Source organism: Chelonoidis abingdonii, chromosome 1, assembly GCF_003597395.2.
Source record: "Chelonoidis abingdonii isolate Lonesome George chromosome 1, CheloAbing_2.0, whole genome shotgun sequence".
Lineage (NCBI taxonomy): Eukaryota > Metazoa > Chordata > Testudines > Testudinidae > Chelonoidis > Chelonoidis abingdonii.
In genome coordinates, this window is record NC_133769.1 from 78,169,362 (window position 1) to 78,197,181 (window position 27,820).

A 27,820-nucleotide genomic window follows, 5' to 3' on the forward strand; every position below is an offset into this window, starting at 1 on the left:
TTTGTAACTGTTGTTCTTCGAGATGTGTTGCTCATATCCATTCCACACCCGCCCTCCTTCCCCACTGTCGGAGTAGCCGGCAAGAAGGAACTGAGGAGCGGACGGGTCGGCAGGGGTATATACACGGTGTCGCAAGGGCATCACGCCAGGGGGCGCCTGCCGACCCGCCGGGTGTTGCTAGGGGAAAATTCTTCCGACGAACGTGCACACGCACACCTACTTGGAATGGATATGAGCAACACATCTCGAAGAACAACAGTTACAAAGGTGAGCAACTGTCTTTTAATGCATTTGCAGTCCCTGCCCTTCATGTATTCATGGTACCTTGAAACTCTGTGGGGCATGTCACCATAAATTACATCCAGGGGAGGCTTACAATATTTGGGTAATTTTAGTTGCACACTATTGTAATAGTTCTTAAATTATGATTTTTGATCTCTGCATTATGCCTTTCAAGCTTAAAGCAACACATGCTTAATGCCTGCTCCCATTGAACTGAATGAGAGTTTTGTCATGAGGTAGCACTGGGCCCTAAATGACTCAGCCATTGTTCTCTGGGTAGAGATGGGCTGTATTGTCATCCTTGCAGGATCATGCACTGAGGCTATTAGAGCACAAGGTTTGAAACCAGATCTGAATTTTTCCTAAGTGATTCAAAGTTTGAATCCAGGAGGGAACATTAGAACATGTAGGTTGATCTCTTCTATGTCTCTGACCATTAAGTTTCATCCAGTTACCCCTATATTAAGTGTCAAGAGGTGTTTGGCTAAAGCATATTCCTCAGAAAGTCTTGATCTGAACACATTAAGAGATGGAGAATCTGCCCCTTCCTTTGGTAGTGGACTGCTCATTATTTCCCAGGGCTTACAACATTCTAAACCCTTCAATTGGCATTAAAAAAAAATAATCAACCTGACAGACATGCTTCCTCCTCATCCTCCATACAAATATTTACCAGCCTGAGGTGCAGGATGGTCAGATTCACTGCTAAACCTGTAACAGTTTTTTACTATATACAAAATATGAATTTTATTTTACTACTCTGCATGGCTAGAAAAGGAAAGGGGAGATTTTCAGCATGCCTAGAACTTGCCTAACTCCCACTGAAATCAATGAGAGTTAAGCCCAGATCCTCAAAATAGTTAGATACCTACATCACCTGGCTTTACAGGTGAAAGGCTACAAAACAATTCTTAATGTTTCAGTAACACACATGGCATATATAGAACAACGGTTGTGTGGTGTAAAATTTCTTTTGAACTCATTGGGAGAAAACCTATGCATCTCATTTGTGAGTAATGCTGTAATCCAAACTCATGGTTTAATACACTATTGTGTATTTTTATTCTTTCTCTCTGTGTACATGTATATAGAAAGATAGAGGCAGCTAAATACTGTGTTGACAGGTGCTTTATAAATGCCTATGAATATCTGAAACTTAAAATGGAAAGGAAAACTTATTTAAGTAAAATTAGCATGAAATGGTGGCATATTAATGGAAGTGCTCATCATATTCTTATTTTTGCAAGACTGATGATTTGATAACAATATATTTTCACACAGCTGTATTTTGTTCAGAAGTCTATTTGTACAACTAGTACAGTGTGTAGATGACAAACGATGAGATATTTAAGTAATAAGAACGACTACATACGACCTGACCCCTGTGTATATCTAGTCCAGTATCCTGTCTTTGCCACTGACGAATATCAGGTGCTTTGCGGAATGTGTAAGAACGTTCATAACTGATAATGTTGGAAGACCTTATCCACAGGAGATGTTTTGTTCTAACTCATGCCAACCACCAGCCAAAAGATGTCCTAAAGCGGGTTTATAGCTCTGATTTTTTCTAAAGTAAATCTAGTGTAACTGTTCTCTCTCATTAGGCTCCTCTCTAAAGTGAAGTTCCCCGGTGTCTTATATGCATGAAAATTCCTCCTTTTTACACCATCATCTCATCCATACAGTGAGACCCTGAAGTTCCTGTCAAACTTTCTCTTCTTCAGGCACCAGAAGCATTTTAGAGAAAGCTATCATAGAGACCTGACTCTGTGCCTTTCTCCTAATTAGTTGAATGTAGGCTCCAAGACCCTGCCTCTCCCTAATATGTACCATGACCACAGATTCCTCCTGAGCTCTCACTAGCAATTCACCTAGATGTCTCAACACATTTTCTTGGTCAGTATCATCACAAGCTATCCATCTTAAACAGCATCCTTATCTCTTGGCAGGCATGACCAGTTTATTAGAAGGGATGTCCATGAAAGAGAGGGAGAAGTTGCTGTTTGAGATGGGAGGTGGAATAACACGCTGGCATCCCCCAGACTGAGCCCCACTTACTTAGGATTTTTGGAGTTTTTTGGATAAATTAGACATGCGGGGGGCAATGGACCCCATCTTGGCTTTCATTCCAGTAATGTCAGTGAATATGGGGTATAGTGTACATTTATACAGCCTCCATGATGGCTTTTTGTGAATACTCACAGCAATTCAGTGCTGGCTTCTTTGCTAGCCTTGTCAACATGAATATGTGCGAACTGTAGAGCTGTCTAACCTCTGCAATCGTGATGAAGCAACTGCAAATTGGAAAAAAACCCTCTTTAGAATAACGAAGAAAATTAATTAATATATTTTCCCTCCCTAAAAATGTGACTGTTAAATTACTATGTAGCTCATTCTGTCCAACCTTCTGGGTTTGGTCTGGTCTATACAACTCATTTAGTGTTGCTGCATGTCTGAGTTACTGTTGAAAATCTGACTGCTTCAGGAAAAATAAGAAGTTTTCCAACTTAACTGATGCCATTATTATTGTTAATACAGCACCACAGGTGTGCATTACAGTTTATAACAAAATAATGTTCATATCACAGGAAGGTGGGAAATATGGTCCTGGAGCCTGGCTTAATGACATAGAATTGGGAGGCAAGTAGCCCTGAGCTCAACTGTCACGTCAGCAACAGACTCCCTACACTATGTCACCTTGGCAAGTCACTTAATCTACTCCGTGCTTTAGTTCCCTAGCTGTAAAATGGGAATAATACTTTCCAACCTCACAGTGGTGCTAGGAGGATAAAATCCATTAAAGAGTGTGCGGTGTTCAGATCCAGTGGTGATTAGGGTTATGTCAGTACCTACTTAGATAGTACCTTTATTCATAGCTGGAAACCACCTTTGAAACTGATCCCTTCTATCCTAGGACTTTGCACTAGTGCTAAAAAGTACAGAATAGAGAAAAGCATGAACATGAGCAGTGCAGTCAATGGAATTAGTGATGCAGTTAGTAACTTATGCCATTTGTGCTACTATATAAAATGTTTTTAAAAAGATAACGCTTCTCAGACATAGAATGTAGAGGGATATATTTTTATACCAAATTCTTTAAACAGCTGCAAAACATAGCAACTACCACCAATATACCAAGACACAGAAGACAAAGAAAATTAGAAGCATTATCAGGTAGACCACAAAAACTATCAAGAGTGAAATACTATTCTGTGGTGAAATGAGTGCATAGTGTTTCTTTTTGTGTGTATAAGGACTAGAGGGAAAATTAAGACTGGTACTAGATAATATTGCCAATAACTGCAATGTGGCCTTTGCCTTCTGTTTACCCAGGGTCTTGATATTTAACTGCTAGCAACCACAGTTACTTCCATCATTAAGCCGAGGGATCAGATAGGACAAGAAAAGGAATAGTACTGCAAACTGAGATTCTGGAACACAACTTGAAAAAGACTGGGGGGCGGGGGGGGGGGCGGTACATCATGTCACTGCATTTCCCTCCCCCAGTTGATTAAACCTCTATTTTACCTGTGACCATACTAAACTTGTTCAATTCCAGGCTTAGTGCTAATTGCCCAAGTTCATGTTAACTACCAAAACACTTCATACCATCAGTTGCCATTTTTCGTGACTGCCCCGATGTTGTAGTTAATCTGAATCCAGCTGGAAGTGTTTCTGAGGAGCCAGGCATCATGCTGATCCCATGGACCTCACGTGGAGGAAATTGTCTTCGCCAGGAAGGGCCACGTCTGAAGTTCTTGTCATCACTCTGCCAATACAAATGTTTGTGTTTGATAAAACTAAATTAAATTCATGATTAGTTATCTGGATGGTTGCTTCTTCTCCAGCAAATAGATTACTGCATGTTTCATGCAATCCAATAAAAAGAAGGTGTATGTGAGACATTCAAAGTTTCTAAAGCAACTGCTCTTACAAGAAATACTGGATCAGAGGGCTTTTCCTTGAATCTTTTGCATGATACACTATCAGGGTTCTTTGGCTGCAGATGTAGAACTTTCTTAAAAATCAAGGAGGCATAAAGTATCACCACATAGACTGTTTATTGAATTCAAAGGCAGGAAATATTGATCAGATGAGGAGGAATACAATGATAGAAGAACTGAATGTTTGGATTTAAAAGCTGTATTCAGTTAAATTTCATGTCTGATTTTACTATTTAGAATTTTGGAGTCACATATATATTCTTTTTCCAGTCACCCTGTCATATATTGGAATTTATTTATTATTTTTAAATAATTTCAGTTTACATGAACATTTGTACCATGTGTTTGTAACCACATGCAGAAAATCCTAGCTAGAAATGTTGAGTCTGATAAAAGAGAAGACTAATGGTGTGGATTCTTCTCTTGGTGGATCTGTGTCAATTTGCATTAATATTAATGAAAACAACATATGTGTACCGTACCTAGAGGGAGATATATTAAGTCAGCAATTTATAAACCACTTATCAAATTTCAATAAGTGGTTCCTGAATAGATTAATATTGGGTAAAAAAACGAATAGTGAAATCCAGTTCTAAACCAGTTCAACTATCAGTATTTTCTCACAACCTGCTGTAAGGAACAAAGTATGGTTCTGAAAGGATTTTTCATACATCCTACTCCTTTTAGTCTATCGAGTGGAGTTTTGTCTTCCCTGATCAGGAGGCAAAGATCTGTCAGAGATGGTATATAACTAGGGCCCTACCACATTCATGGTCATGAAAAACATGTCAGGGGCTGTGAAATCTGGCTACTGTAAGGGAGACCAGATTTCACAAAGCTAGGTAGTTGGAGAGCGGCAACTGTGGGCCAGGAGCACAGCTCTGAAGGCAGTGCTGCCACCAGCAGCAGCAGCACAGAAGTGAGAGTGACATGGGGGGAGGGGGCAGTTATCACTTTTGTGGGGGGGCAGGGTTGGCCTTATGGGTTGTCATAAACAGATAGCTAAGGGTTAATGTCTCTTTCATCTGGAAAGGGTTAACAAACAACACCTGACCGGAGGACCAATCAGGAAACAAGATACTTTCAACTCTCAAAGGGAGGGAAGCCTTTGTTTGTGGTTTTTGGGTTTGGGTTTGTTCTCTCCAGGGTCCGGACAGGACCTAATGAACAAGAGGTCTCTCCAAATCTCCCCTGCTAACAAGTCCTTATCTATTCAGAATAGTGAGTAGTGAAAAAGGCGATTTTAGGCTTTTTGGTTTGTTTTACTTATTTGCAAGTGTGGATCTGGTTGGTTACTTTATATGTGTTATGTTGCTGGGAAATTATTTGATTTGTATTGGTACTGGGACGGAAGGGTTTCTTCTTGTCTGTAATACTAAGGACCACCTGTAATATTTACTATCTTGAAGTTACAGAGATAATCTTTACTTTTTTCCTTTTTTTATAAAAAGATTTCTTTTAGAGAACCTGATTGAATCTTTCCTTGTTTCCCTTGTTTTTATCCCAGGAGAAGGGGTTGTAACACTCAGGACTGGTGGGGAGAGGAAGGGAAGGGGGAGAGAGAGGCATAATTTTCTCTCTGGTGCCAAGGATTACTGTCTTCTCAGGGAAGTCCTGGGGGGGGGGGAGGGGAATGGTTTATTCTCCTTGTTTTAAGAATCCAAGGGATTTGGGTTCTTGGGAGTCCCAGGGAAGGTTGGGGAGGTCAGAGTGCCCCAAAACACTATATTTTGGGGTGGTGGCAGGCTATCAGATCTAAGCTGGTAATTAAGCTTAGAGGTTTCATGCAGGTACCCAAATTTTGGACGCTAAGGTTCAGATTTGGGAAATATACCTTATGACACGGGTGGACAAGTGAGTGACCACCCAGGGTCACATAGTCAGAGGGCTGCTGTGGTCACCTGTTACAAACACACACAGAACCCACCCAAGGCTTCTTAACTCTTGAATGCTGGGCCTGGACCTGGGAAGGGGCAGGGCTGATGGTGCCCCAGCTTGGGGTTCCTACTGTGTGCCAGGCTCCAGCTGCTAGTCCCAGACAGGCTGGGGAAGTACAGGCCTTCCTCTTCTTCGAGTGATTGCTCATGTGTATTCCACAATAGGTGTGCGTGCTCGCCACCACTGGTGCCAGAGCTTTTTCCCCTAGCAGTACCCGTAGGAGGGAGCGCCCCGTGACTGCTGGAGTGGCACCTGCCTGGTGCTGTATAAGAGGCACTGCACGCTCCCCCCACCCTCAGTTCCTTCTTGCCGCCACTGAAGGTGCGGTGGAACTGCTCTGCTCCAGCTCTGCTGTAGCTTATCCCCAGAACTGTTCATTGCATTCAGGATTAATACCTGTAGTTCGTTAGCTGTTTATTTAGTCAGTGAGCCCGGGCCTGCGCATGCCCCGTGCCCTGGGGTTTAAAGTCTATGCCAAGAAGTGACCCGCATGCAGGCTGTTTGCGCTGTTTGGAAGAAACCCTCTATGAGTGAAAGGTGCAAGATTTGCAAGTCGTTTAAGCCTCGGACTAAAAGAGAAAGGGACATTAGGCTTCAAGCTATCTTGATGGAGTCGGTTCTGGCACTGCCCCTGACTCCAGCACGCTACTCCGAACCGGTACCCGGCACCACAGTGTCAGTATGCGATGACCCTCTGGTGCCATCAACCAGCCAGCATCACTCCACATCCACGGGGCAGACCAAAAGGGCCAGGAAGACTCCCCTTCGCAGCGGCATTGAGGGAAGTCTGGGACAGAGGCTAGGCCCATGTTGGGCAGTCCTCGATCCCCACCGGGCCCCAGGCCTCTGACTCAAGTTGAGCAGAGTAGCCCAGTCCGTTCAGGACAGGCCTCTCTGGGACATCATGTCCATGCTGGTGCTGGAGCACCACTGATGTCGGCCCTGCACTCCAGAGGCAAGCCGCCGCTGGGATCTCCATGGTCGCCTCTGGCCCGGTACCAGTCTCAGGAACATTCCCAATGCTGATCAGCGCCCAGTGACGGCTTGGGGCAGAGTCCAGGTGGATTACTCTTGACATCGACCAGACTGTCTGGGTGGATCCCCGTCAGGTCAGAACTCACAGCACCGCATGTCCTCAAGGAGCAAACATTAGTGGGACTGCAGCTGGCGTCGCCATCAGTCCTTATCTCGGACAGAGTACCGCAGTCAGTCACGGCATGGTCGTTGACGCCGTTCCCACTTGGACTCCCGCTCCAAGTTTCCATCAGGACATCACAGCCCTGACCGTCAATCGCTGGCGTCTTGAGATCGCGGTTCCATGGCCGTCATAGATCCCGGCACCACCACTCCTCCCAGTCCAGAGACAGCAGCAGATCTTATGCCAGCCTGGTCTCCATTCGTAGCTGTCCTTCAATGGGCCAGGCCAGCCAACCTGGACAGGAAGACCCACCGGTTCCACAGCAGGTGCAGTGGCACCAAGCATCATGGCTGGCCCAATGGTACCAGTGGGCACCGTGGCCTCTGGTGTAGCCCCCAGTGGGAGCTCGCTCAGTGGCCGGAGGTTCAGAAGCACCATTGGCCCCCCTCTCCAGACCCCCAAGAAAGGAGTTGGTGGGATGTATGTCCTCGGCACCGTGCCCGGAGTCTGACCAGGTGGTGGACCCTCCGGAGCCGGCTGACACCCAGAGCACTGCACCGGTCTCTTTGCTCGTCCCACAAGAGGACTTCAGGGCACACCAAGATCTCTTAAAGAGGGTGGCAGCAAGCCTACACCTCCAGGCAGAGGAGATGGAGGAGCCCTCGGACTCACTTTTTAACGTATTGTGCCCATCAGCACCAGGTAGGATGGTGTTACTTCTCCATGAAGGTGTGGCTAAGATTTCAAATGCCCTCTTGCAAACACCGGCCTCGTTGGTCTCCATCTCTAAGAAGATGCAACGCAAGTACATTGTACCCACTAAGGGTACTTGTATACCCACCCAGTGTCCAACTCCCTGGCGGTCGAGTCAGTCTACCACAGGAAACAGCAGGATCAGGCAGCCCTGCCCCAAAGAACAGAGACTCTCGGAGACTGGACTCTTTGGGAGGAAAATTTATTCATCTTTGAGCTTCCAGTTATGCGTGGCGAACCATCAGGCTCTCCTGGGCCTTCCATCCACCGGTGCAAGGGCACACGGTATTTTCCCTGCTATGACTGGCCGGTTCCTTAAGGGTTTGGACCATCTTTTTCCGTATTCTAGACTCCCGTTCCCATAGTGGGACCTAAACCTAGTGTTGGCTCATCTCACGGGGCCCCCGTTTGAACCACTGGCCACGTGCTCCTGATCTCACCTCTTGTGGAAGGCAGTCTTCCTGGCTGCAATCATGTCAGCCAGACAAGTCTCAGAGCTCAGGGCCCTGACCTCGAGTCCCGGTACACAGTCTTTTATAAAGACAAGGTCCAGCTCCGCCCACACCCTGCATTCCTCCCGAAGGTAGTCTCTGCCTACCACATGGGTCAGGATATTTTTCTATCGGTCCTCTGCCCCAAGCCTCATGCATCCAGTGAGGAACACCATCTCCACATGCTTGATGTGCGGCAGGCTCTGGCTTTCTACCTTGAGCAGACTAAGCTATTCAGAAAGTCCTCGCAACTATTTGTTGCCTCGGCTGAAGGGGCTGGCTGATCTCCACTCAGTGGCTCTCCATCTGGATCACCTCATGCATCCGTACCTGTTATGGCCTCGCGGGAATCACTCCGCCATCCATTGTGAGAGCACACTCGACTTGGGTGCAGGCCTCGCTGGCTACCTTACTCACCCACGTCCCCATCCAGGACATTTGTAGGGCCGCCACATGGTCTTCGGTTCACATGTTCACCTCGCAGTATGAGATCATCCCCCAGACCAGGGATGACACCAGGTTTGACAGGACTGTCCTCTGTCCTGTGAACTTGTGAACTCCTACTCACCTCCAACAGATATAGCTTGGAATCACCTGTTGTGGAATACACATGAGCAATCACTTGAAGAAGAAAAGACAGTTTCCTTTCCATAACTGATGTTCTTTGAGATGTGTTGCTCATGTCTATTCCATGTCTCACCCTTCTTTCCCTCTGTCGGAGTTGTCTGGCAAGAAGAAACTGAGAGCGGGGGGAGCGCGCAGCTCCCCTTATACCGTGCCAGGCAGGCGCCACTCCAGGGGTCGCGAGGGCACTCCCCCCTACGGGTACTGCTAGTGGAAAAAGTTCTGGCACCAGGCCATGTGGTGAGCATGCACACCTACTGTGGAATACACATGAGTAACACACCTCGAAGAACACCAGTTACGGAAAAGGTAACTGTCTTTTTCCCAGCACAGGCCACTCGTGGGGCCAAATCAGACCTGCCTCCAGGTACCTTCTCTGGCTGCAGGAAGCGCTATGGCTGCAGGAAGCTCTGCGGCTGCTGGCTGGGATCCCAGATCTGACGCAATGCTGCCACCAGCAACAGCACAGAAGTGAGGGTGTCAATACAGTGACTCCCTGACAATAGCCTTGTGATCACCCTCGGCACCTTTTGGGTCAGGACCCCCACGGTTACACCACTATGAAATTTCAGATTTAAGTATCTTATGACTGTGAAATTGACCAAAATGGACCATGAATTTGGTAGGGCCCTATAACTCCTGGCCCACCCAGTCCACTCAGTTCTTTTCCTACTGCATGGGGTGCTCCAGCTCCCTTAGCCCTTCTAATTGTGTCATCTTAGCTTTTCTCTGCTAGTACAAGAAAGAAAGCTGAAGTAAACATTAAGACCTTAATCCCTCTGGTTCTAACATCTCCATCTTTAAAATAACCTGCCAATCTTACAGGACCATGGTGAAGATAAATTCATTGGTGTGGGTGTGAGGTACACTCCTACTATGGTGACAAGTGCCATAGGAAAAGCCTATAAGGAACTTAATAATTGCCTATTTAATACAGGTTTTGGATGGTATTCAGTATAAGTATGGGACAATGCCCTCACTGATGATGAAAAGAAATATTGAACTGCTGCCTCATTCTCTGAGCATTGTGCAGTCCGAGGCAGGAGTCCTCTGGGAAAAAATAGTTATATAATTAACACTCATAATGCATATGCACAAGGGGCAGTAGTAAGGTTGCAGAGGCAACCTTAATTCTGGCATTTCCTAATTTTTGACTTTTTGTAGCCTTAATAACATTCTTTTAACGTGTGTATGTGTGTGTGTGTCAGTGTCCTCCTCAACTTAGTGTGTGGCTTTCAATTTTTTAAAGACATAAATTAAATTACTTACTTCATCAAGTCGTCTCTCAGTTCCTAGTGCTAAAAGATTGTTGTATTCTCTCTCGAGGATTTGCCGTGCCTATATATAACACATTTAATAATTAAAATAATTGAAAATGAGCAAAAATAAAATCCAGACAAGGTAAAAGTCAGGAAAGGACTTGCCTGGGTATTTTGTGTTGGAATCTGTAATAATAAAGCTAAACTGCTGTAATCAAAGTTTTCATCCAGAGCTATAAGTGACCCATGTACACCACTTTCTAAGACATTATTTGCATATTCTCGTAGTCCAATAGCCTGTATCCAGCGTATGACTCGATCATTGCTCCAGACCAATACATCTACAAACACAATATAGTATCAGTTTACTATTAATTGAACTTTCATAAGCATACAGATACATATATCTATGTGGTAGTTAACCTACTACACTACTTTCCATACAAGGAATGCTAATACATGATTAAAATAACCTCAGTGGTTTCATTGTTGATACAGAGTCCAGAAAGTTGATTACCAGAGTCCGGAAAGTTGATTACTTGCTATTTAAACATACCAAATGACAACCCTCAGCAAACACAGTAGTGTCAGCAAACGGCTTTACAATTTTCAAAAAAGATTTTACAGGTTCTTGAGAGAAAAAAAAATCAGTCCCCTGAGGTTCAACCTCAAGGAAAGGTGGGGTGGATTAGTTAATCATCAGCTGAAGTGACATTTTCAGAGCGAGACACGTACATAAAATAGCTAGAGGTCAAAATCTATAGTTTTCTTATGTGACCGACGCTAAAAAAAACCCCTTGTGTTGACATTTTTAGTAACGAGCTGTTCTCACTTCTGAAAGTTGTTTCATTAAGAGCTGTGCTAATTATAAAGCTATGGACAAGTAAAAGAGAGAGGAGGTCTTATTTGAGGACTGAGTAAAAAAATAAATCTCCACATTAGAAAGAGAGATATTTGTATCACATTCTTAATTTTTATTATTTTACTTACATGTGTAATGTTTTGCTTCTCTAATCAAACACAAATCAAAGATTGCTTTTTAATGATCTCCTTAACAACTTAAGTCTCAGGTGTAAATAATCATGAGCCACTGAAGTCGTCAAACAGCAATAAAGTTAATTTAAATAGAAATCCTTCCCTGGCTCCTGCCTCTGTTTGTTGCACCACCAGCACAGAGAGGCTGGAAAACTGTTAGTTTGAAATTCTGTGAGAAGGACTCCTCAGCTGGTTTAGGGTAGTGTAACTGTTCTTCTTTGAGTGTTTGCAGATGTCCATTCCAACGTAGGTGTGTGCATGCCCCAAGTGCAATTTGTGGATTTTTTTCCCCAGTGGGATCTGTTGGGTTGGCTCCAGTGCCCTCTAGTGCCACACGCTCATAGCACTGGTATAAAGGGCCCTGCCGACCCCACTTCCCTTCAGTTCCTTCTTACCACCTGTGAAGGTTGCTGGAACTCCTCATTGCTCAGGCAATTTTCTCCTAGTGGCTTTTCTACTTCTTTAGTTATTGTAATTTGGTAGTTAATAGGTAGTTTTTTAATAGATACACTGAGATGCTCGGTGTTGAGTCCGATTGTGGCTCTGAGACAGGTCTTAAGGCTGCCTCCACGAGGAAGAACTTTTTGGTGCAGTGTTTGAAGTCCCTGCAGATTTGGCAATGGTCTTTCCTATGAGATTGCCCCAATCACTTGAGACAACTCAAGTGTGGGTCACTCAAAGGCATAGACTTACCACAGGAAGTGCAGCGCTTGAAGCCCAGTAACCGAGGCATGCCCTGGCACCGGGAGGTGGAAGACCTCGCTAACTAAGTGCAGAAGCATCCAAAACTGTTGATGTCTCTAGTATCCGACGCATCAGCCCTTGGCTGGGGAATCCACCTAAGGTGCCCAGGCGTCTGATTCCAAGAAGAGCTTTCCCTCCAGAGCTCAGGGCAGTCCACCTATCCTGTCAGGCATTTCTACCTGATATTACAAACAAGACTGTTTTGTTTCTCACAGACAATACGATGTGCATATTCTACATGAACAGACAGGGCAGTGAGTGTTCTACCCCCGAGTCAGGAAGCAATCTGACTATGGGAGCTCTCCATTGATCATTCCATCAGTCTAGAAGTGTACTACTTTCCAGGAATGCAGAACCAGCTGCCAGGATTACCTCAGCAGGTCTTTCTCCTCTCACCACGAATGGTCCCTCCAACCAGACATCGCAAGGGATATCTTCCAGCGGTGAGGGACTCCCCTTATAGACTGGTTGCTATCCAGAACAACAGGAAATGCCAACAGTTCTGTTCCCTGTGACGTTTCAGCCTGGGGTCTCCCATAGATGCGTTTCTGTTGTATACATTTCCTCCTGCATGACTGATTCACAAGGTTCTGATGAAGATCAAGCGGGACAGAGTGTGGGTCATTCTCGTAGCATTGGTTCACCAACCTCTTAGCCTTTCAGTGGAGGCCCCACTATGGCTTTTGGTACACCCAGACACCCGAGACCATGGTTGGCTGCTCTGCCCAAACCTCAGCTCTTTTAATCTGACAGCCGGGAAGCTCTATGGCTGAATCCTGAGGAGCAACTTGCTTGGTGCAGGTCCATAGAGTCCTACTGGGCAGTAGAAAATCCTCCATCAGGGCCACCTACCTTGCAAAATGGAAGTGGTTCTCCATCTGGCCCTTCCAATGGGGAATTCCACCTACCCAGTCCTTCCTGCAGCTCATCTTGGAGTACCTTCTTCTGCTGAAACAACAAGCTCTGGTCCTCTCTTCAGTTCAGATTCATCTAGTGGCCATCTCAGCTTTCCATCCAAAGGTTGACAACCAATCTGTTTTTTCGCACAAGATGGTGATCAGTTTTCTCAAAAGCCTGGAGAGGCTGTATTCCCAAGTCAGAGAACCCATTCCTCCCTGGAATCTGAATCTTGTCTTGTCAAAGGTTACCGGTCACTGTTTGAGCATGCTAGCAATGTGCTTGTTGTTATACCTCTTCTGGAAAGAGGCCTTCTTAGTGACCATCACTTCAACCAGAAGAGTTTCAGAGATCCAGGCCCTCACATTGGAGCTGCCATATATGGTCTTCCTCAAGGATAAAGTCCTGTACTCACACCCATCGTTCCTCTCAAAGGTGGTCTCACAATTCCACTGCATCAAGCAATCTTCCTGCCAGTATTTCTACCCTAAACCACATGCAAACAGAGAGGAATAGTGCCTACACTGGATGTTAGATAGGCCCTGGCTTTCTATATACGAAAGACCATAACATTCTACAGATCTACTTAGCTCTTCATAGCGATAGCGGAGGGGATGAAGGAGCTACCCAGCTCTGCTCAGAGAATTTCATCCTGGTTTACTTCATGCATCTGAGCATGCTATGAACTCATGGGCATCTCACCCCTCAGCTAATCTGACTGCTCATTGTACAACATCTCAGGCCTCATCTGCCGCCTTCCAGCACAGATAGCTATTCAGGATATCTGCAGAGCAGCAACTTGGTCATTGGTGCACATGTTCTCAACGCATTGTGCCAACACCCAACAGGCTAGAGACAATGCTAACTTTGGCCACATAGTCTTGCAGCCAGCCTGTCCTTGTACTCCGAACCCACATCCTTTACAACTACTTATTAGTCACCTATATTGGAATGGACACGTGCAAGCACTCGAAGAAGAAAAAACAGTTACTAACCTTTCTGTAACTGCTGTCCTTTGAGATGTTCATTCCAAAACCCACTCTCCATCCGCTCTTATCGGAGGGAGTTAGTAAGAAGAAATGGACCAGGGTGGGTAGGGGCTTTTATTTTGGTGCTATGAGCGCATGGCACCAGAGGGCATTGGAGCTGAAACAATGGATACCACTAGGGGAAATAATTCCGGTAACTCTGCTCAGGGCATGCACACACCTACATTGGAATGGAAATATGCAACACATCTCGAAGAGCAAGTTACAGAATGGTTAGTAACCATTTTTTTCTTCACTACCCATTCTGAAGTCCCTGCCACGGAGAGCATTCCAGGGTTTGGATAGGGGAGTGACTGAAATGCAGTGTTCCAGCCATCCCTGGCTGTAAAATATTCCATTGGGGAGCACATCCAATCAGCACAGACTGGAACAGCCTAAGGCTGCTGTAACCTCTTCTGGGATCAGGGCTAGCACAGAACTAGCACCAGTAACCAGTTACTCCATGTGCTTCTCCACGCACACCCAGAAATTACTGGGCACACCAGGGAATTTGACCTTAAGTCCTCAGCACTATGTAAGTCTTTTGCATTGGAGTATGACACCATCTCTGCTGACGCAAGCACAGATTCAGATGTTACAGTTAATTCTGTCCCACTAGTTCTTGTATTGTCAATTCTTCCAAAGAAAGTTGCACTTGAAAAGAGTTAACTGAAAATGTTCTGGTTTCCTTTAATACTAGGCAACACTTAAAGGATTCCCTTCTAATAACAGTTTGAAAGAAAGCCTCACTCTTAAGTGCAAGACTTGTACCTTGAGCTTGCATGCTCTCTAGGAAGTCTTATGTAGGAAAATACTGTTTAACAACTATTACGTCATACAATAAACCTTGTTCTTTGGGAACTAACTTTATGGGTCAAGGCCCGACACACAGTGAAATGGCAAGTTGTAAATTTGAAACAGGTGCCTTTTCAGATCTTAAAGACCTGACTTGATAGGAATTCATCCATGTAATTTTATTTAAATCTGAGCTGCTTTAAAATTAGGAAACAAAAGCAATGATTTTCTAAAGCCTAAAGTTACGCTCCTAAATTCATGCTTAGGTATTGGCCAGATTTTCAAACATGCTGCACCCAGCAGCTCCCATTGACCAGCACTGGGGACATTCTGAGGCAGTTGGACTTACCAGTTTTATGGCCAGTTTCTGCTGGCTGACTGATGCAAAAGGACTGTAGTGGGATCTGGCGCACAGTCCCTGACTCAAAGAGCTTACGATCCAATTTGACCAACCACATACACACCAACATATACTTGCAACAACCACTCAGGAATGTGTCCCGGTTTAGCAAAGTACTTAAGCGTGTGCTTAACTGTAAGCAAATTCTTAAGTGCTTTGCTGAATAGGCATGGATTCAAATTTGTGCATAAAGTTAAGCTCATATGTAAATCATTTGTTGAATTGAAGACTATAGTTTGAAGTCTCACAAAGAAAAAAAAAATCACAATACCCATTCCCTGAGATGGTTACCTTTTATTTCGTGCTGACTCACTTCTCTTCTTCTTTCCAGTTCTTTTCTGTCATAATTCAACCTCTTTAAGCACATGATCCCATACTGCAAGCTCGTTCTGTTATTTGAGAAAGAAACATTTACAGAGTAACATAAGACATTTCAAAGAAAATAAGGTTGTGGATGTGAATGTATTTGAAGTATTTACTACATTTTATATATGGTAGTTCAGTGTGCTCATGTATCAAATCATAGGGGCAAAGAGCCAAAAAACATAACAGACTAAAAAATGAAATGAGCACAAGCAAAAACGAATGGGGTTGAACTAAGTTATCGAGCAGAAATACATTTTACATTAAAAATGTATCTAAAACAGGCCAACAAATTCTGTGAACTTAAGTGCTCTATTGAATCAGGATGTAGGCAGGAAGAGGTGTTTATTGTCAAATCAGATGGTAAAGAATGCATCCTTGCAGGAATGGCTGCCTCCTCTGGTAGATGAACCTACTGCCCACTTGTTTTTTCCACTGCAATCTGAAGTAGTTTAAACATTTTCTTTATCATCATGTTTTTTGCCTACCATCTTCTGATGCTGTCCCTGTTAATATATTTTTTTTACAGTTCATGTAGTCGTATAGTTACATTTAGTATTAAGGCTACTCTCTGCATTCCATAACTAATCACACTTACAGTTGCTAGGTCAAAAGGAACCTCTTTCATTTTCACATAGTTTATTGGTGCTGATTGTTTATATTTTCATGTGGTTTTCTAAAGTTGGAACAACCTTAAAACTAAAGCTCTGTTAGCTTATGATGCACTGAGCATAATACTACATCCACATGCTCGTTCTGAGAGGCCTTTGTAAACATACCGATGAAAGCTATCCACCATTTTTAAATGCACGCGGAGATCTTTCTTCGTCAGATGATCTAACATCCTTGCGTCTACCAGGCACTCCATAAAGTAACTTCGGTACTGAGGTAAACCCAGACTGGGGAGCCATTCATTACCAATCCATTCATGGTTCATATCACCATAAGCAAGGGTCTATAGAAAAATAGGAGACTTCACATTTTTATCTATTTGGGTCAATGCCACAGAATGAAGGCAGTCTATCCATCTCCTGTGCCATTTCAAATAGGAGTTCACTGTCTAGGAAATTCACACTGCTTTTTGTAGTAATTCTGACAATACTACCATTTGGGCCTCAAATATGTAACTAAAACACTATTAGCTCTCTGTATACATAAAATATTTTTGTTACATAAAAATATGATCTCTCAATATCATGTCTACCACCTCTTGAAAATGGAAATTCTAGTTGTAAGAAGAAATAATGCATTGGAAAATTCACATCATAGCAAAATCAAGAAAATCAGACATAGATTGAGGGAAATTTATTACAAGCACCTAAGTGAGTTAGGAGGACAATCGTATTGAATTTCAAAGGGATTTGTTATCCCAATGCACATATGTGCTTTTAAAAATCATTCACTGCATTAACACAAGTGATATAATAAACCATTAGAGTGAAATCCAGGCAACATTAAAGTGAATGGAAGTTTTGTCATTGCTTCAATGAGGCCAGGCTTTAATCCACTGCTTTCTACATCTTATTTCACCAAGCAATTAGCATTATATATTTGTAGTCCCCCTGAAACAGTGGTTATTTTTAATTGGTTCTTGGCCAAGCCTGCATACCTGCCTCTGCTTCCAGCACCAGTAACAGTAAGTAGCCAAATGCACACCACTAATAATATGTTTAAAAGTGTGACTAGCACAAATGAAATGCACCTTGTGGGACTATCAATATGTGCATCCTTGAATAAAGAGAAAAAACAATCTTTGGAGAATTCCAAAAAACACTACAATTCAGGAATACTTTCTGTGTTGTGAGATTATAGTAGAAAACAAAAGTATGTGTGTAATGGGGTGCCTGCCCCACACTGGGCTCTAAGGGTTTAATAGAGCTCTCAGGAGGCTGTTCAGGAGGCAGCTAATCAGGGCCAATCAGGCCTGTATAGAAAGAAAGCTTCAAGGCAGAGGAAGGCAGTTCTCTGCTGGGAGCTCAGGGAGGAAGGACTGTGTCCCTGGAGGGCTGAGAGAACTGCCAGCACCCTGGACAGAGCAGTGCTGCTAGCAGGGACCAGGGGAGCGAGACACAGCTCCTGGCTGTCTGCTGGGTTTCCAGGCTGAGGCCCTGAGGCAAGGAGGATGCTGGGGCCATGAGGAAATGGCCTGACAATTTGCTGCAGTAGCTCAAGTGACTGAACAGCAGACTGCAGGTCCCCCGGAAGTGGGGAGCACACTGTGTGGCACGGCTGGAGGGCTGTGTTGCTGAAGAGGGCACTGTGGTCCTTGGAGAGATGTGGGTCCTAGAGAAGAAGTGATGGCAGCGAGGCATCACCAGAGGAGGGTGCATTGGCAAACTGAGCTAATCCCCAGGACAGCCAGCAGGAGGTGCCACTGTGGTGAGTGAACCCTGTTACAGAGTGTGATGTAAATGCACATAGAACTACTTTGGTATGGTTTATTGTAAGTATATAATCTACATTTTAGAAAGGGGAGATTCTGCCTTCAATAATGCGCTGTGCAATCCCATTGAAGTCAACCTAAAAATTGCAGGACATTTTTTTTTTTTAGAATCTCTCACTTCTCAGGATAAAACACATTTTTGTGACCATTGCTTGTTATTGCAATAGTTTCTTGTCTTACATACTTAGATGGTAACAAACTCTTTGGGTCAGAAACTGTCTTTTAGTTATGTATACATCATGAAGAACAAAAGAGGGCTCTGATCCTTGACTGGGGTGACTAGTCACTACTCCAGTATAAACAAATAATAAATCAATCATCTGGAGTAGTGAAGAACAGAAATGGACCTACAGAAGCCTACTACAAGAAACTAGAATTTGGAAAAAATAACTCCTGCACTTGTTCTTGATTAGTAATATTATTGTTATAGCTAACAGAAGGCTATTGATAAAACTGAATTAGAGGAATTAGGTGTTAAAAGCTCTGTTCTTTCAGATACTGACATGATATTTTGGCTAATTTTTATTAGAGGTAGAGGTGATGCCTACATATGTATTAAAGGATGAAATTGCATGTCTTTTATACCTAAATAATGATTAGTTAGCAAAAGGCATGTAGGTACATTGTTTCTTTTTTTGTGATCCAGTTGTTTTGTAAAGTGTGTTGGTTTTCAGAACTGGAAACTATACACAGCAAGAAAAAAAAAGTCTGGTGCTGCTTATAGAATATGTGTAATGGATAATCACAATAAACTTAACTAGTAATGAATATACCACTTAGAAGTTTAACACTCACGTACATTAAAATTATGTGGCACAAAATTGGATTTTGACAAATATAACTGTAGAAATGATTTACTTCATTGCTTACATTATCTATGTGCTTGGCATCTAGTTGTGAGCTACACGTTCTAATGGCAATTTTTGCACAACAGTGCAACTGTTTAGTTTAAAATGCCAGGCTTTTTTATCCTTGAGAAAAACCACAAGCCATCAAGATGGTTTAACTGTTGATGTTAATGTCAAATTGGTATAATATCAACAGCCGTATGATGTTACAGTTTTGCTCAGTGGGCAATGTAGCTGTAAACTTTGAAACCCAATTTTAGCTTCAGTGAAGTGAAAAATATTCAAACACCAATATTTGTTTCTAAAGAGAGTCTAATGTGCATAAAGTAAATACATAAAAACAAACCCTGATGTTCAGGAGGAACATTGTGTTTCTTGCTATTATACAGTATATATATTATCTTTCTATATAAATAGTCTTCTCTTAGCTGCTGACATCTACAATAGTACTTTGCTGTCACCCTCTTTTTAGTTGGATAGTTTTTTTTTCACTGAAATCCACACATTTACATGAACCAAATGCAATCATTTCATTTGCCTCTAGCTGCTTTATTTACACCAATATCTTGGAAAAAGTTAATTGAATTTCCTGTAAATGTAAAGAGGTTGCTCTTTCAAGTGTAAAATATAATGAAGAGAGTATCCATGCTGAGCTTGCTCAAGGAAGTTGCACATTCACCTCTGGTGTAGCGTTCTGGTGCAAGGCCCTCTGCCCCACCCTATGGGGGAGTGGGCAAGCAGGGGGAGCAGTCATGCTGTGGGTTGTCTTTGCACCTTTTGCATGACATGGGGGAAGAAGGCTCTGTGCTGCCCCCGAATGGTTAGCATGTAAAGGAGTGGACCAGAGATGGTGGCATGGGATCAAAACTCAGGACACTTGAAAACCGAATTAGAATTCAAAATATTTTAAAACAAGGAAGCTAGTCCTTTTGGTGTAGGGAGAGAACGCTAACCTAACCTTGGGTTAGGAAGACAGAGAGGGATTTGAACAGTTACACACATGGAAAAAGACTTCCTAACCAAGTTGTATATGTGACATTATGCCCCATATTCTTCATAGAAATATTGTTATGATATGAATATGGCATAATTAAGATATATTTTTGGCAAGAGAGGTGATGTGAGATATCAGTGGAAAGGTTATAATTTACTGAATGTGATTATCCAATTTGTATGCATGTATCATTTCTGTATCTGAAATTAGGGGTATTGACTATGTAGCAATTACAACTGTGTGTGTACTTGGGGGAACGCCCATCAGACACTAGGCAATGAGCCTGGATGGGCTATTAAGAAGGACAAAAGAACTCTGAAGATACTAATCTCCTGCCTTCCTGAGAAGCTTCTTGGGATGCTGCTTTGACACTACAAGGTCAAAGGGGTGGGGGCAGGCAAAGAGCTCTGCATATCTTCCTCCATTTTGAGGGAGGGGATGAATTTATGAGCTTGCACTATATAGATCTCTATACAGTGCAAGACAGTACAATTTTTGGTTTGCATCCCAAAGGAGATGTGCACTTGAGTGCTGGGTAATCCCTGAGCTTATTCTTCACACACACAGCTGATCTCAGTGTCTCTGTGACCATTTGCAGCTGGGTGTGTCCCTACTTGTGTGCGCTGGAGAAGGCTTAAGAGCCTGGCACAGCGAAACAGGGTGAGGGAGCCCAGGCTGGTGGAACAGTCAGACTCAGTGGGACCCCAGAACATCAAGTGGTACCCTGAAAGGGATGTCCAACCCGTCACAGTACACAGATAAAATTATGGGCACATCAAAGGCTTGTCCTCACTAGAGTTTTTTTTTAACCTTTCATCAATTGCTTGTCAGGCTAATTGTAAATCTCAAATTTTGTAGGCTGGTATAAGTATTTAGGAAGTGTTCAGAGTATCCTTTATCAAGGTGTTAATTACGGGAGTTAATTGGAAAACAATTAATGGATATTAAACAACAGAGCAGATAATTTCAAAGCACTGGACATGAACAATTCTCATTGTCAAGCTGCTGATCATGGTTTGAATTTGGGAGGGGATATGTGGCAATATACACACAGTTTCCCGGAGCTGCCATCTTGTTATCTAGAGTCTCAGCTTCTTTTAAGAAGTCTCTAGCTATTTTAGTTATGAAGAAAACCTTCAAAATATACCCAAGTGTAACTGATGTATGAAAGTTTGCCTGAGTCTGCAACCAGCCTGTAACAATAGCACTGAACTGTGGTATTAATTTCAATGAGGGTGATTATTCAGATGGAAAATAATAATAATTAAAATGTTGCTATTGTGAACGTCACTGCTGATTCTGTGTAAGAAAGAAGGACTAGTATATTATGAAGATCTGTGGCATGTCAAGTGAGTAGAGCTCGGTTTGTGAGTACAGTTTGGAAAGGTACCACTAATTTTTTCAGTTTGCCCCCAAAAGTTAATAGGTATAATAACTAAAATGATGATGCAGAGGCTGACACCTAATCATGAGAGTAAACTGGGTATATATGAAGGGATATGTCAGTCTGAGGGAAAGAGGGATGCCAAAACGGAGAAAGATCTGACAGCAGCTGGACAGACACAGAAGTCTAAGAATATAAATATTTGATTCTCTGACTTATCTGAATCCATAAGCTTGTGCCCTAACTAGGCAGGGCTGCTTGTAGATTAAAATCTGCAATTTATATAATTTTACCTTGGATTTTCTCTCCATTTTCTAATAAAACTTCTAATATAATCCTGTTATTTTGTGTGAGTGTGATGAATTTCAGATAAGCATACTGCAGCCAGGTCTTAAGAGTTAGCTGGAAGTGGGTCCAGTTCTAGTCAATCTCTTCATACATGATTTGGATAATGGTGTAGAGAGTACATTTAAAAAGCTTGCGGGCAATACCAAGCCAGAAGGGATTGAAAGTGCTTTGGAGGGCAGGATTAGAATTCAAAATAGGATAAAGCCTGGAGAAACCGTAGAAATGATGTGAAGTAAATAGGATGAAATTCAATAAGGACAAATGCAAAGTACCCCACTTAGGAAGGAATAATCAATTGCACAAATAAAAAATGGGAAATGACTGCCTAGGAAGAAGTATTGCAGAAATGGATCTTGGGTTATAGTTGATCACAAATGAAATATGTCAACAATATAACACTGTTGAAAAAAATGAACATCCTTCAGGGATGTATTAGCAGGAGTGTTGTAAGTACAGTGGTGCAAGTAAGCAGGTACGGTCAGGTATGCTGTACCATTGAGATATTTATTGCCAGTATGTTGTACCAGGAAGAACCATTTTCAGAACTGCAAGACTCCCAGGAACCACAGCTGTACTGCCCCAAGCCCCACCCAAAGCCCTTCCACACAGCTGCATCTCCTGTCGAGGGTCTGTACAGCCCCGCTGGAGGTCAGGGCTGGGGGTAGTACAGCTGCACTAGAGGTGCTGCCAGCATGGGGGCACCAGTGCTCCTTTTGCCCCTGCAGTTCCCGGGAGCCCTGCAGGTCAGAAATTCATATCCGGTGCAGCGGGATGACAGAGCCCCCCCCAGGTAACATGGGGCGGGAAGAGCGTGGGGGGCCCCAGTCTGCGGGGGGGAGAAGTCACATGGGTAGTCACATGCCCCCCCCGTTAGCTGTTGCCCCACTTTGTCTCCCTCCCATGAGTCACCTAGGCATACCAATAAGAATTAAAATCTACTTGCACCACTGTGTAAGTACGACACAAGAAGTAATTCTTCCACTCTACTCAGTACTGATAAAGTCTCAACTGGAGTATTGTGTCCAGTTCTGGGCATCACACTTTGGGAAAGATGTGGACAAATTGGAGAAAACCCAGAGGGGAACAACAAAAAATGTTAAAGGTCTAGAAAATATGAGCTATGCAGAAAGACTGCGTTTGTTTAGTCTGGAGAAGAGAAGACTGATGGGGACATGATAACAGTCGTCAAGTACATAATGTTATTATAAAAAGAGGAGGGTGATAAATTGTTCTCCTTATCCACTCAGCACAGGACAAGAAGTAATGGGCTTAAACTGCAGCAAGGGAGATTTAGTTCAGAAATGAAGGAAAATTTCCTAACTATGCACTGGAGAAAAAGTCACCTACAGAGCTTGTGGAATCGCTGTCCTTGGAAATTTTTAAGAACAGGGCAGACAAACACCTGTCAGGGATGACCCACATAATACTTAGTCCTTCCTCAGCATAGGAGATTGGACTAGATGACCTACTGAGGTCCCTTCCAATCCTACAATACGGTGATCTATGATTTAAAAGGACTCGGTAGGATATGGTGTGGTTTTCAAATAAAATAATAATAATTAATAAAGAAATCTTTGAAATTGTGTAATATACTGAAAAGCTTCTACATTAATGGTTTAGCTCCAAGAACTAGCACAATTTCCTTGATAGCTGTGTCATCTCAGCATGCTGCACTTTGGGTTATCAAAGTGAAGCCAGTCTGCTGTGACTGTTGATCCTAAACACAATTTGCAAAGGGTATTCTTTCTAGTAGTTCCTGGGCATTCAGCCTTTAGTGTAATTAATAGGGTCTTTCAGCTTCCAGGTGTGAAGTACATGATGGTTGTAGACCAGTGTTTCCCAAACTTGTTCCGCCGCTTACGTAGGGAAGGCTCCTGGTGGCCAAGGCCGGTTTGTTTACCTGCCATGTTTGCAGGTCCAGCCGACTGCGGCTCCCACTGGCTGCAGTTTGCCGTTCCAGGCCAATGAGAGCTGCTGGAAGTGTTGGCCAGTATGTCCCTCGGCCTGTGCCGTTTCCTGCAGCTCCCATTGGGCTGGAGCAGCGAACCATGGCCACTGGGAGCCGCGATCAGCCGGACCTGCAGACACAGCAGGTAAACAAACTGGCCCGGACCACCAGGGGCTTTCCCTGAACAAGCGACGGAACAAGTTTGGGAAACACTGTTGTAGACTTTACATGCAGAGCATCTAGGCCCACGTTTTTAGAGATATTTAGGCACTTAACTCCTATTGAAACCAATGGGAGTTAGGTGCCTAAATACCTTTAAAAATCTGATCCTGTATTCTATAAATGACACACACAAAGAACCTCCAAAAATGTATACAAAAATTGTGCAGGCACTTGATTGTACCTTCAGTTACCCCTGCTGCACATAAATGAGGATCTAAGTTTACTATGAACCAACCACAGGATGGTGTCAGGATGCCTTCAGCTGACCTTTCATCCTCTCTCCCCCAGAGTTTACTGACTGTTTCATCAGGAAGAGGGGAGCATGCCATCTCTGTGACTTGGATGGCCTTCCACAGATACTGGTGGCCAGAACAAGCGAGATCTTTTTTCTTTCCTGGCAGGGTTTGAAAGACATTGCCAGTAGGAACAGGAGCCATACCTGCACCATTCACAATAGCCTGACATTAATATCCCATCTGGATAAGGAGCACATAAACTCAGTTTGTTGTGACCTAAGTGCCCCAAACTTGGGCATGTGCTTAGGAAAAGGTGTGCTAAGGACAGTGTGGGAAGGACATGAGGCATGCAGAGCCTTACTACTGAGTACATGCACATAGGCCCACCGACAACAATTCTGGGCCCCAGGGCAGAACACGCAGTGGGCCTGAGCTGCTGCCGACTATGCTGCTAGTGCTCAGTGAACTGCTGAGCACGCTCTTCGGCATAGCCAGGGTCTCTACATGCCCACCTGGCTGCCTTTGCCACTGCCGGTACCACCCCATGGACACCAAGGAGCCCTGCGCCCTGCCCAGGCGATTTCACCAGGCCCAGGGCTCCCCGCCACCACTACTGCGGCAGTGGCCAGGGGCCCCTGGGCCCTTTTAAATTGCTCGGGCTGCTGGGCAATTGCGCCCTTTGCCCTCCCGTTGGTGGGCCTGCATGTACATCACCCGTCCCCTGTGAGCAAATATATTTCTAATCAATACCGGTATGGTTGGGAGCTGCATCTTGCTGGTGTTGAGGTCATGTAGCAGACACGCTCATTCTTTATGAGCATTAGTGACTGCAGGGTAACAAGGCATTTGCAGCCACTGTCATTAACCTGCTTGTTAGTGTGTTGTGTTTTACTTCATCATGATCCCAAGCAAAAGCAAATCATTCTAGTGCACATAATGGATATGTGTGCAAAGTGTATATGCACAAAATAAAGGATTGTGTTGAGTCTCCTTAAATACCTGGTTACAAAAGATCACAGCAATTTATATTAAGGAAAATATTTGCTGCAAATATGCTATCTATGTTTTATGTAACAAAAGATTTTTTTTAAAATTAAAAATGTAAAAGATACTCATTATACTTAAATTAGTAGGAGGAAATCATGCCTTAGACTCATACAATAGCTGATAAAATGTTACAAGGTTTTCTACACTATGTTAATTAAATTATTATTAGTCTTCCATCCCAAATGTGTAAACTCAAAAGATTCATACCTGGGCCCAGCTGCCTTCCTCAGACTCTTTCTGTATTATCAGCAAGGAGCCATTAGAAAAGCAGGTAAAAAATACAATAAACACAAGTCAAGAAGCAAAAAGTGATTATAATGCAAATGTTAACAATTCTAGTTCAAAGAAAAATGTACAAATAAATATGTTGATAATGCATTTAACCTAGTGTCAATGGCAAACTTCTTAGCTAAACTACAAAACTGACACCATTATAATTAAGGTTGAGTAAAAAACTTCTTAGTTCTGACAAATCAAGAAAATATTAAAGATATAAAAAAACCTTCATAGTTTTGTGAAATGTTACAAGTTCATCTCAAACTCCCTTGGTTGTTTTCACAAAAACAGCTACTAAAGTCAAAATTTTGCCATTTTGTCTAAAAATATTGAAAATTAGGGGTAACCCACTGTTTTGTCCAGCAAAGTCTCCAACCATTCATAATGTAAAGCCGTGTTTACAGGCAGAATGGTTGAAATTTTGCCTTGATTCAGATCTGTGAATACCTATAAAGCTTTCGTGTTTGACTTGCACATACATAACAGGCAAAGTAATAGTTCCATTCAATCGTGTTAACAGTAACATTTTGTACAACACGTTGCAATAAAGCTACTCACTTTCTTGTATCAAAAGTATGTGTTTTTTTTCTGGTCAATTTTCCAGGAATAGCCCTGTTTGTTGGTGCTAAAGGTGCTGTTATTGTGTTAGTGTTTTTTTTTTTGATAAAGCTGAGAGGAGGCTTGGTTGTAAAAAATAATTGGTAAGGAAATCGCTCTCTGAAATTTATAGTGAATATGTAAAACATTATAGCAAATGAAAATGTGTAACAAATCCAACTTTGCTGCATTAAAATGTAGATTTAGCACCTTCCCTGCCATTTATGCGCTGGGCTAACCGTAAATTATTCTGAACTGAGGATAAGGTTTCATACATCTTTTTTTAAGCTCAGTTAATTGCCTACAAGCATGGTCTCATGCTGGCATAGAAAAACCTTACCTTTGAAAACAAAATATAATTCTAACCCTGAGGTTTTAGGGAATGAAAAAAATCTGAGCCATTGAGTGGGGGATACATATTCCCATACATTTTAAGTCTCTACCAAAATCAGTAAGACGTTTGCCAAAAAATCAATGGCACAATAGTCATCCCAAGTCCCAGAAATGTGAACAACCTGGTCTGGTTTTCAAAGAGAGAATTCTCGCTAAAGCAATTTTGTCCTGATTACATACTGTTCAGGCTTCCTCTAGATTAACATCTCTCAGTCTCATCATTATCGCAAACTTCTATTTAAAGTGATACTGGAAAGGAGGCTTAGGGGCAGGTGCGGTACTGAAATTGCTATAGACTCATTTTTAACAGACTAGATTTCGAATTGACAGTGTTCCCTTATGTTAAACACTCTTCTTGCATATTCAACAGAGCGTGACATCCAAATTAATGTTTCAGAAAATGGAACTACAGCTGTACAGTGAAACTTCAGTACTGTGTGCAAGTTAATATAGTCTCTGTGACTGTAATACATTTGGTATTTTATTTTTTAGGGAACTGATATGTTTTCTCGAACTGTATATTTGAGAAACAATCTACAGGTGATCTGACAATTGTAAACAACTACATACACTTCAGTTGTGTTCTTGGTATTAAAATAAATATCACTGTTGTTTAAATAAAATTGGAAAGACTAACCGTTTTGGCTGGAGCTGCAAGATTTTCCATTTCTTCATGGGTCACCCAAACATTGCCTGAGGGCTGTTAACAAGGCCCACAGGGAAGCAGGTAGAATCCACATTAGGTAAGCAGTGTTAAAGAAGAAAGGCAGCACCACTGTAAGTTAACAGCGTATAGCATCACAATCAGCACAACCATGTTCTTGCCTCAATCGAGCTGCAACTAGAGAGAACTTTAGACAACTTGCTTTACTAAGATCTTAAGAGATGATTGTTTATTAACCAGAACTGGGGATGAAATGTCCTACTCCTAATGTGGTGGAAATTCTCTGAATACCATTACAAAGAAAAGAATAACAGTTAAAGCGAGTATATCACACAAAGCACCAACAGAAGCTTTTATGTGGTAACTGAATCCTGAAGAGAGTTCTAATTTGGTGATGAATTTCCAGCCTAAAAATTCTGCACACATACTGCAGTTGCATTGATAGTAACTGAAATTTACAGAGAGGCAAAATAAGAGAAATGCTGCTTGAGAATTTATCAGAGTTTGATTTAAGAATACTTATTTTGTATATTTGGTCATGTGATCCTGACAATTTGGGTTTTCATGGTTTGAAAGCTTTAAATTTTTGAATCTCAACACCTATGCTTTTAAATAGTTATTGTCTGACCCCCGTTATCCCTCCCCCCAATTTCCCACAAATGTCAAAATTTAAATTAATAAAACTTTTATGCAACTGTGAACATTTAAATAAATAAAAATATTATATAG

At 42.8% G+C, this 27,820-nt stretch overlaps 1 protein-coding gene across 1 annotated transcript in view; it reads right to left on the bottom strand.

Annotated features, from left to right (window-relative positions):
• Positions 1 to 27,820, bottom strand: part of PPFIA2 (PTPRF interacting protein alpha 2) — a 647,901-nt gene that overhangs the window by 10,196 nt on the left and 609,885 nt on the right. The window contains exons 25-32 of the mRNA XM_075066795.1: positions 27,065 to 27,127; positions 25,369 to 25,398; positions 16,471 to 16,646; positions 15,620 to 15,717; positions 10,595 to 10,770; positions 10,440 to 10,508; positions 3,892 to 4,051; positions 2,485 to 2,576 (exon numbers count right to left, since the gene is read on the bottom strand). Of these exons, the coding sequence (XP_074922896.1) occupies positions 2,518 to 2,576; positions 3,892 to 4,051; positions 10,440 to 10,508; positions 10,595 to 10,770; positions 15,620 to 15,717; positions 16,471 to 16,646; positions 25,369 to 25,398; positions 27,065 to 27,127 (831 nt within the window). The 3' untranslated portion in view covers positions 2,485 to 2,517. The remainder of the gene's footprint in view (positions 1 to 2,484; positions 2,577 to 3,891; positions 4,052 to 10,439; positions 10,509 to 10,594; positions 10,771 to 15,619; positions 15,718 to 16,470; positions 16,647 to 25,368; positions 25,399 to 27,064; positions 27,128 to 27,820) is intronic.